Source organism: Xenopus laevis, chromosome 1S, assembly GCF_017654675.1.
Source record: "Xenopus laevis strain J_2021 chromosome 1S, Xenopus_laevis_v10.1, whole genome shotgun sequence".
Lineage (NCBI taxonomy): Eukaryota > Metazoa > Chordata > Amphibia > Anura > Pipidae > Xenopus > Xenopus laevis.
In genome coordinates, this window is record NC_054372.1 from 164,804,870 (window position 1) to 164,816,417 (window position 11,548).

At 38.5% G+C, this 11,548-nt stretch overlaps 1 protein-coding gene across 1 annotated transcript in view; it reads left to right on the plus strand.

Annotated features, from left to right (window-relative positions):
- Positions 1 to 10,607, plus strand: part of lix1.S (limb and CNS expressed 1 S homeolog) — an 86,339-nt gene extending 75,732 nt beyond the window's left edge. Inside the window, exon 6 of the mRNA XM_018244345.2 lies at positions 10,132 to 10,607. Coding sequence (XP_018099834.1) covers positions 10,132 to 10,416 — 285 coding nt within the window. The 3' untranslated portion in view covers positions 10,417 to 10,607. The remainder of the gene's footprint in view (positions 1 to 10,131) is intronic.
- The last annotated feature ends 941 nt before the right edge of the window (positions 10,608 to 11,548 follow it).

Genomic DNA, 11,548 nt, shown 5'->3' on the forward strand with positions numbered 1-11,548 from the left:
AAATTCTAATTTTTTCCCCCCACCAAAACAAAAACTCACATTGACTATTTTCTCCACCCACAAATATAAGAATCTGTAACAGGCAAAATAATTGCCTAGTGGACTCATCAGCTGGCTGATGTTCTCTTTTGGGCAATCATACTCTAGGGAATCACCCAAAACAATCAGGGGCCTATTTATTAAGCCTCAATTTTTTCTGACCGAGTTTTTAAGGGTAAAAATTTAAATTTTTAGAGGAGTAAAAGAAACTTGATTTTATTGAGATTTATTATGCTCCAAAAATCTGAAAATACTCCTAAAACCTGAAAAAGTCAATGTCCGTTTTACAAGTGGAAGAATTTTTGCCGTGTAAGCCTTTTACAAATCACTTTTTGTTGGTGTTGTTGTTTTTAACTCTATGGTTTGTTTTAACGTTTTCTTCTTATTTGTCATCATTTCATTAGTCAAGTCATGTATTCAGTGGGTGTCAAGGAAAAACACAGAGTGTACTCTATCATTTCCAGCATCTGCTGCTCGACAGATATTGTTAGCATATGTAGCCTTTGTTCCACTTTTGAGAATTATCATGATGAAAGCTCAGTGAAATATATGGTCCAAAACTTAAGAATCAAGAATCGAATTTTCTCTTTTTTTTTCTGTTTATCTACTGTTTTCCAGACATTAACTTCTGATTGTATTTCATTGTAAAACAGCAGAGCCACTTAGAAAGGACCAGAGGCTGACACAGCAGTATTGTCATTCTTTCTTCTCCGAGAGCCAGTCTCTGTGTAATTATCTTGTGTTGCTGGGTTATTAAGCACTGGGCCTTTCAAACTCCTTCATGTGGCATCCTATATGGAGACTGCACTCAAGTGAAATCTGAATGTTGGAATAATATATAGAGCAGCAACACAAATACCTAATTTCCCCTGAGTCTCTCCTGAAGATAATTGCCCGGTGCTGGCTGGAGGGGTCGGCGCCTCTCCGAACAAATTCAGTAAAGAAGGTTTAGCCAAACAACACAGGTCAGTGTAGCGGGGATCTCCCCTGCACGTTTATTTCATCAAGTGATGAAATAAACGTGCAGGGGAGATCCCCGCTACACTGACCTGTGTTGTTTGGCTAAACCTTCTTTACGGAATAATATATAGAGACAGACCTGGGAAGCAAAACGTGCACAGATTGAAAAGGGATTAGCTCTTGGTTGGATGCTGAATTTAGCAAAAATAGGGACATAATTTAACTTGTTTCTGACTTCATATAGCTATAGTTATCACTTTCTAGATCAGATAGGTTCTAATTATTAGTAGAGCTATGTACTAATGAGGCAGACACTGTGGTGTAACTAGATGTTACTGGGCCCCACAGCAAATTCATTTTAGGGCCCTGAATGTATCCAGAGGTTGTCCTGTTCTACCAATATAGAAATTGCTCATTATTTGGACCTCATGGGGCTCTCTATACCTCCTGGACTCCCCTGCAGCCACAGGGTCTGCTTCCTCTGTAGTTAAGCCCCTGGGCAGACAGCTGCATACAAACTAAAGTTTTTTCAAACCATTAAGACTGTTACTTCTTCTATATTTATACCTATAAATGGGCCCACAAGCACTGCACATGGTGAATGAGCCTTACCTGTCCTTTAAGGAATCCATTTGATATTTACATACCTTCGAAGACTAATCATTGTTAGAAGCATAGCTTGTATTTGTTGCACAAATAAAAATGGAGACATTCAACAGTGTACCTTTGAGATCCAGAGTCAGGGTGCTGAGGCTGATGACTAGGTTGCCCATTACAGCCCTGATTGATAGATTCCTTTAGTTCAGAGCAAGCGACTTTGGCACCAGATTTGGAAATTGAAGTAAGGCTGGGAACGAAACCCTTGTGATGCTATTGGTCATAATGGGGGAAGGTGTGCAGTGATTGGATGCCTCCCCCATTTTTACATGATCTGATTCAGTTGGGCTGTAGAAAAGGTACGTAAACACTATCTCAACCTTTAGATATAAATGTATTTTTTACACGGATATATCAGATTCCACAGGTTGAAAAGAAACTAAGAAAGTCTATCTGAGCCCCCACAGAGTGATCCAACCTCTACCTCACCTTGTTCTGTTGTGAAGTAATGGATTCTGGGAATTGAAGTTCCTCTGCTTTTCAAGGTATCTGTGGATCACCCACTATGGAAAGCAGAGGGACTTCAAGTCCCAGAATCCATTACTTCACAATGTAACAATATGTGGGTTGGGTTGCATTATACTGTCAGCATAATAGATGGTTGGGAAATGTTTTTTTATCATTGTATCCTTTCTATCTGTGATATCAGGTATCAGGCAAAATTCGTGTGAAAACTTCTTCTGAAACAATCGTGAGAATCTGATTTTTCCCCACAAACAACATTTTCGGGAAAGTGTATTAATAAAGAAGCCCAAAAGAACCCATGCGGATTTGGTCTGAGTTTTTTTCAGAGAATATTGAGATAAATTCGGACTTTGATAAATAACCCCCTTATACTTGTTTCTGAAAGTTCAGAAAGTGTTTCTTTACCTTTTCTACATAAACCCAACTGAATGAGCTCATGTCAAGAAGTGGCTTAAATCTCCTCTCAAACAATGATTTGAGTGCATTCAACACTGATCTATTTGATGCTAAGTCCTACCAAATTAGAGATCAGTCCCCCCCCAAGGGGAAAAGTACAGGAAATACCCATAAATGAAGCCCTCCAATACTGGGGCACCAATAGAACAACTTTAGTTTCATATAATGTAACACAATGAAAAAGAGGAGATAAAAATAGAATACAGATCAGATACATTTATTATAGATAATACATGATAATACAATAAATCATTTATAATATAAATAAGCAACAATAGTAGAGCTTAAAGCTGGACTTTTGGTAAGTTATCTTTATTACACCAAGCTTCACATCACATTAGAGTTAGTTTAATCAGGAGCCAATTAACCTGTCTGGATGTATTTAGAGTGTGGTTGGAAACCAGAATTCCCAGCGGAAACCCAACAGACATAGAGAGAACTTACAAACTCCTTGCAGATGGAATCAGACTCAGAATCACTAACCACAGAGCCACTGTACTGCCTAAATATCCCATTTACTCTCATTCTTCTAGTAATACATCTTCCTAAAGGTATTTTAGATTTCCAGTGCACTGGGAGCTTTATATTAAATCATTATCATTATGTCCCTTTACTCTATTATCTTAGATAGTAAATACATAGATGTAACATAACAGATCAAACATTTCTTTAAGCTGGGGAGTCATATTTTTGGATGTATTGTCTGCCCTTTGCAAACCACTTAAAATTCCAGTTCATATTCATATTTCCCAATCTGTCATTGAAAATCTGATTCCATTGTCTTGTTCAAATTCACTTTCAACATCTTCTTGCTTTAATGAGAAGTGCGTTTGCAGACATATGCTGGGGTTCATGGCTTAGTCAGTGTGTGTATGTGGCCTGCACAGATATAAGTGGGTGAAGCTGGATTGGAATCATATAGAGATTGATGAAATTATCATCAGAGGATTATGTTCATTTTAATTGGTTTTATTTGGAACTAAGAAGAAAGGCTAAGGAGAATTGGAGAGTGATTAAACACCATATGGTAGGAATTATATTTCCTAGTGATCTGCTTTGTTGTTTTAATATAATAAATTTAATTTGTTTGTATGAAGAAGTTGTTTTGAAGGCATGAAGCAATGTACAAAGTTGCATTATAAACAACCCTCGTTTGTGCACTGGCTTCTGAGCTGTTGTTTCATTTTTATGCTTTTTGTTTTATTCCAACCAATAATGTACACATAAAATATAAATCACTGACGTATCCCTGTATGGTAGAACCTCCCAGCTACTGGGAGAGAAAAAGTCTTATGAGGGTTAAATGAATATAACTGTAATTCTAACGGCTGGAGGCTTATTTAAAGATACCGTAACACCAAAAAATAAAACTGTTTTAAAGGAATGCACTGGTAAATCTGATGTGTTTGCTTCAGAAACGCTACTATAGTTTATATAAACAAGCTGCTGTGTAGCCATGGGGGCAGCCATTCAAGCACAGGATACACAGTAGATAACAGATAAGTTCTGAAGAATCCCATTGTATACTACAGAGCTTATCTGTTATCTGCTGTGTATCCTGTGCCTTTTCTCCTTTTTCAGTTTTGAATGGCTGCCCCCATGGAAGAAGCTTGTTTATATAAACTAAAGTACAGTTTCTGAAGCAAACACACCAGTTGTACCAGTGCAACACAACAAGATGTTATATTTTCTGACTTATAAAGGGGAAAATAAAACATTTTCGGAGCAAAAAAACAATTTTTTTTCGGGATTTAATAAAGTCCGATGGTGTTAAAAGTCAGATGAAAAAAGTACTGCACTCAGACCTGCTGAGAACATGTAAAAGTTATGACAGATGTTCGATTAACAATTGGAACATTTTCTGAGTTGTGCAAATATTTTATATTTCGAGAGATTTTTCAAAAAAAAATCAAGCACTAAATCCGAAAACAACGCACAATTCAGATGTTTTTATGATTTTAGTGTGACTTTTTCCGCACAAAAAAAAAATTGTGAAAATGGAAGAAGGAGCAGCGTTTTGGTAAAGTTTTGTGGTGAAATCTGCATTTTTTGACATCAGTGAACATGTTTGCAAATCTGCAATAGAATTTTGCCATATGTTTAGTTTTGCTGTAAAAAAACAAACGCTTTTTTTTGCTGTAAAAACAGCAGTGTCATTATTAGAATTCCACCATGCCTTTATTTCAACAGAAGAAAATGTGTTTTAGTTTCAGAAAAATGCAGAGAAAGCAAAGATACCTTCCTATTGACTCCAATGTATTTGCTAAAATTTTAAAGAAAACTAGTTATTTTATAATTTTTGTAAAATTTTCTACAAAGCTAATTCATAAGAGCTAATTCACTATCCATGAACTGTATAAAAGGCTGTCTATGAGACCCCCTAGATCTAGGAAATTTTAAATGGGATCTAACCCCCCCCCAAAAAAAATGCTGGCTTTTGCAATTTACATTCATTCTTTGTTTTTAGTGATTTCTAAGGAATAAACAGTTTTGCACTGTTTTACACCTTTGGCTAAGCAGCTCTCTTTGAAAGTCAAGTCAATAGTCAAGAGTGAGTTTATGGTCATTTCATCCATATACATTTGTACAGTACACAGTGAAACTAAACAACGTTCCTCTAGGACCATGGTGCTACACACAACATAGATGTACCGGACAACAGACAAAAAGTGCAAGTGCATAAATATGCAACTCCTGCAAAACAGGACAGCATAGTGCAGGGACAGGACAAGACAGTGCACACTCAGCAGATGTAATATGTTAAGCAGATAATGCTAAACGTCAGACATGATGGGTGTATCATTGTGATATAATAGTAGTAAGAATATGATAAAGAACATGATAAAGTGCAGATGTGCTCATAGAGGACAATTGTATCCAATGGCTATTTATTTATACAATAAGGTCAGATGGAGTGTGAGTCTGAGAGAGATCTGTCCGGTCCCTGAGTATTCAGGAGCCTTATGGCTTGGGGAAGAAACTGTTACACAGTCTGGTAGTGACGGGCCTAATGCTTCGGTACCTTTTTCCAGTTGGCAGGAGTGTGAACAGTGAGTGTGAGGGGTGTGTTGGATCAGCCACAATGCTGGTGGCTTTACGGATGCAGCGAGTGGTGTAAATGTCCCTGATGGAAGGAAGAGAGACATCTATGATCTTCTCTGCTATCTTCACTATCCTCTGTAGAGTCCATGACAGTGCAGTTCCCAGCCCAGACAGTGATACAGCTGCTCAGGATGCTCTCGATAGTCCCTCTGTAGAAGGTTTTGCGTATGGATGGTGGGAGATGGGATTTCCTCAGCTTGCGCATGAAGTAGAGGCGCTGTTGGGCTTTCTTGGCTAAGTAGCTGGTGTTGTGGGACCAGGTGAGGATCTCCACCAGGTGGACACCAAGGAATTTGATGCTTTTGATGATCTCCACATTAGAGCCTTCAATGTACAGTGGCAGGTGGTCACTCCTAGTCTTCCTAAAGTCAACAACAATCTCCTTTGTTTTGTCTACATTGAGAGACAGATTGTTGGCTCTGCACCAGTCTGTTAACCGCTGTACCTCCTCTCTGTATGGTGACTTGTCATTATTGCTGTCATCAGCAAACTTTATGATGTGATTTGTGCGGTGCGTGGCTGCACAGTCATGCTTCAGCAGAGTGAACAGTAGAGGACTAAGCACACAGCCTTGAGGGGCTCCGGTGCTCAGTGTGGTGGTTCTGGAGATGATGTTTCCAATCCTGACTGACTGAGGTCTGTCCGTCAGGAAGTCCAGTACCCAACTGCAGAGGGAGGTGTTCAGTCCAAGCAGACTCAGCTTTTCTATCAGATGCTGAGGAATGATAGCGTTGAATGCTGAACTGAAGTCTATGAACAGCATTCGAACGTAGGCGTCTTTTTTGTCCAGATGAGAGAGGGCCAAATGGAGGGTGGTGGCTATTGCATTGTCTGTTGAGCAATTTTTTGACAGTATGCAAACTGTAGGGGGGTCCAGTCCTGGTGGCAGCAGAGTTTTGATGTGTTTCTTGACAAGCTTCTCAAAACACTTTATGATGATAAGGGTGAGTGCCACAGGACGGTAGTCGTTGAGGCAGGACACTGATGATTTCTTCGGCATGGGGACAATGGTGGTGGATTTGAAGCACTTCAGGACAGTGGAGGTGTTCAGGGAGATGTTAAAGATGTGAAAAAATCTGCCAGCTGATCTGCACATTCTCTTAGCACTCTGCCAGGAATATTGTCTGGTCCTGCAGCCTTCCGTGGGTTTACTCTTTCCAGAGTCATCCTCACGTCAGCCACCGTCAGACGTAGTGCCTGGTCACTAGGCAGAGTGATGGTCTTCCTCATTCCTGTGTTGTTCTGTGCTTCAAACCGTGCATAGAAGTCGTTCAGTGCATCTGCAATGGAGGCATCACTGGCAGATGGTGTTGACCTGTAGTTTGTGATAGCCTGGATGCCCTGCCACATGCGCCGTGTGTCGCCATTCTCCTGAAAGAAGCTGTGTATTCTCTGAGTCTATGCGTGCTTAGCTTCTCTGATGGCAACGGGAAAGTTTGGCTCTCGCTGTTCTCAGGGCGACTTTGTCACCTTCCCTGAAAGCAGAGTCTCGGGCCCTCAGTAACACACGTACCTCTCCAGTGAACCACAGAGTTAGAGAGCCAGTAACCCTAGGGTTAAAGTTATGCTCACTTAAGCTGGGCTACACAGGCTGATATTGGACTGTATATGGGACCCTACGAAGGGCATCCCTCATGATAGGGCAAGGAGCGCTTGTCTTGTATTATAATCTGATGGTTTGACCCTTGGATCAGCCTGATATTGTCTACCTCCAAAGGTAGGTCATCCTGACCTGATTTCTAAAATCTAATATTGCCTTATCTCAGGTTTTATCTCAGCAATTGCTAAAATAAAAAATTCATGTATTATTTGTAAAGTGCTCAGGGGACCACTCTCAGTAAGTTTGCATAAATAAATTTTTTGGGTTTAGATCCCCTTTAAGTTTCCAGCAGAGAATTCTTGTTTAAGATGGGAAGGTTTGTTTTGCATATTGGGAGCCTAAAAAGGAAAAGGAAATAGAGAGAACTCTTTTAGGGTATGGTTTCTTGGACAGGCAAGATCTATGGAACATCTTTGAAGATGAGTGCTGTTGGAAGACCTCACCCATAAAACTCAATTAGTGGTTAGGGACAAAAAATCAAAAAGGTCAAGTTTGATGGGTTCATCAATATGTCACCTGAAATCATCCAGACAAGGGGGTAAATTTATCAAAGAGTGAAGTTCCGCCACTAGAGTGAAATTCCGCAGCTCTCAATTCATTTCTATGGGATTTTGAAAGGTGTATATATCAATGGGTAAAGTGGAAGTTCACCCTTTGATAAATACGCCTATAAAAATCCCATAGAAATGAATGGAGAGTGGCGGAATTTCACTCTAGTGGCGGAACTTCACTATTAACTTCACTCTTTGATAAATATACCCCAAGGACATCAGAAAGAAATGAAACAGAGTAAATGGATGATAAATGATAACTGCTATAATTAGGGTGGCAGAAGATGGCCCGTGGTTCGATCAAGGCTTCTATGGTCCTTAGAGCCTAAAACAGTATTGTTTGCATGTGATTTTTGATCTGGGTGATAATGAAATGCACAGTGCACAGGTGTGGAAAAGTAATTGTCCCTTAAGGAGGTAATTAGAATCCGGCTAGGTGCCAAATATTGGCTTTGTTTTTAACTGGAAATTACAATACAGATTAGAAAAGACCCAATAGTAGTAATGCAGTAGCCATAAGTAATTATAAAAATTAAAATATCTTTATTAGGACATGTAGCCTAATGTGTTTCGTGCCAAATGGGCACTTACTCATAGGCTGATAGTCACACCCTGTACATCCTTTTTAAAGTGACAAGTTGATCCAGGTACTGGTCCATTTTGGAGTCAGGAAGGATTTTTTTCCCCCTCTGAGGCAAATTGGAGAGGCTTCAAATGGGGTTTTTGCCTTCCTCTGGATCAACTGGCAGTTAGGCAGGTTAAAATAGATTTTAAAGGTTGAACTTGACGGACATGTGTCTTTTTTCAACCTAACTTACTAATCACTTACTATGTACTAAATAATATAGAATGAGTCTATGAGTAAGGGTCGATTTGGCATGAAAAATATTAGGCTACATATGTCCTAATTTTTTTTAATTTTGATTACTTTAGCTACTGAATTACTACTATTGGGTCTCTTAGATCTATATTGTAATTTCCAAAATTGGTAACCCTAGGACTGGGAGTCTTTTTTGATGAGAGAATTATTATTATTATTTGCTTTGGACCATGTTTTGCTTGACTCCAGGAGCAGGGCCGCACATCACCGTCTTTTCCATTTGTTTTTAACTGAGCAGTCTAGCTGTACACAAATAAAATGGTTTGGACCTTTACAAAAGGCTTATCTGGATTTTTACTGTTACTTATTACATTTTCTCCTGAATATTTTGCCAGTTTCTATATTTAGTGCAACTTAAATTATATTTTCACTATAACTTTTAATATAAAACACAAGATATTTAATATAAAACACAAATATCAAGATACTTTGACATATTTTGGCCTATAAGGAAAAGTATTATCTGTTTATATAGCTCGCTCTACTATTTTCCTATCAGACCAGCTTTCTATCCTTGTATTCAACACTAAGCCAAACATAAGTAATTGCTAGAAGCTGAACATGTCACTTTATTCTCATCTTGGATTTATAAAATTGCCTCTTTGCAACATACCCTGTGTTTCAGTTACTGAATAACTATTTTTAATCTACTTGAAAATCTCAAACAAATACCATGTGTTATGGGGGGGAAGCGGCCTATACAAACCATGTGTTGAGGAAGGTCCGGACTGAGTTTTCTGCTGCTAAAAATATGTTTGCAGTTCATTCTGTGCTGCTTCAAACATAAAAGCGAAGTATTCCAATGTTTAAAGAGGGTTTTTTGGTTGGTTTTTTTATTCTTACATGCTGGTTTTATTAACAATTGGCCTTTTTTTTATTTAAAGGCCTTATTTATTAAAATCCAAATTTTTCTGACTATTTTAATTAAAATGTCCAACCAAACTAGAATCCATGATTGGAGCTTATTTATTATTAAAAAAGCACGATTTAATCGGATCGGGGACAAACCCAAAATAATCAAGCTAAATTCCAAAATCAGATTTTTGCCTAAAAAGCCCAAAATAGTCAGGCTAATTCCAGCTCAGACAACAGAAACTTCCAAATAGGATAGGAACATCTCCCATTGACATATACAGTATACAACCTTGGTAGGTCTAAGATGCTGGACTTTCTGTATTCTACCTTTTCCATCCTCGGGGTATAATAAATCTCGAACAATGAGAAGTTTTTTTGCAGCATTTTAAGATAAAGTACAATATACTGGTTGCATGTGTGTATTACTCTGAATGAATATTGCTGAGAAATAGTTAATGGAGATAGTTCATTAGCTATTTTGCCAGCCAGGACTCTGACCATTGCAGTATAGCTATGTATGCATTAAATATATCATTCCATTTCTTGTTTTTTGTTTTTTGAAACAGGAAGTCATTGCCTACTACTCCCAATATTCCCTCGATGAGCGAATGCGAAGTCACATGGCACTTGACTGGATAATAAAGGAAGAGGAGACGCCAGGAATCATATCTCAAGAGCTTCAGTTGGCTTTGCGGGAACTCGAGGAATCCAGAAAAGCAGGACGAGAGCTGCGCTTCTACAAAGAAAAGAAGGAAATATTGAGCTTAGCCCTTAGCCATATCTATGGTGACTGCATTACATCATCCAGAATTCCTGATCAAATGGGCCTTACGTTAAATGGTTATCACTAGACAATTTGTTCCTTTCATGTAAGGTTGGCTGAACAGAGACTAGAAACATGTTCTGCAAACGCTTATCCATAAGGCCACCCAGCTTAAACAATAAGGGATCACTTTTAGAAGTTTCTCTTTGAACTATACATTTCAAAGCATGTTCTGTTTAGCTAACAAATGCTTTATAGCTCCACAGCGTAAACTTGGATACAAAAAAAAATGCAAAGTTTGGCATTTAGAGCCTATTTTTCTGCTAGGATAAGGCAGATAAGTGTCTCAGCTTGTCTTTTTATTTATTTATATGTAGCGTACCTTCTGATTAAACAATGAATAATACAGATGTGGCCCGTTTATTTACATGACAATCATGGGAGGCTTCTGCCAATGAAGCCCATTAATTTGATGGAACAGGGCTTAATTATGTTGCCTTGATCTTGGATAGTGTAATTAAAGAAGGGTTCTATATCTGTCCTATATATTTCCACCATAAAATATAACAGATGTATTTAATACCACTGTTGACTGGTGTCAGACACAATATCTCATATACTGTATTAGCAGCTGAAAACATCATCACCATTAATCCAATGAGTGTATTAACATGGTTTTTAAAACATTTTTTTTAGTTATGACACGCAGGCGCAACAGCTGATGACTGATTATGGTGCTCTTATGGCTTTTTGTTTTTGTTTTCCAGAACTTGTCCTGCAAGTAAAAGTCATTATGTAGGTTTTAACGTTTCTTGTCCAAAATGTAACATTTTGCCTCCACATTTATCCTATATTAGCCTATATTACATTTGCAATTCATTGAGAGATAAAAAAAAATATGTTTAACAACCTCCCCAAACTAGCGGATCTTTCAGTGTATGGACAGCTTCCCCGATATTCCCATCTTAGTGGCCAACAATTTAACCAAGGACGGCAAATCTCCCTGTTTGCCGTCAACAGGATGCATATCAGGGAATAGCTGTCCATATGTTGGAAGATCTTCGCTACCACAGGCAACAAAGCTGCAGAAAAAACCTTGCAATTGAATAACATTACAATTGCCGCAAGTAAAACCTAGAACTTGTAGCAATCTGTCTTAACTGCGGGAAATGACCTCCCCATGCATTTTCCCACAATAAATCTGGATCGCCACAAGTACA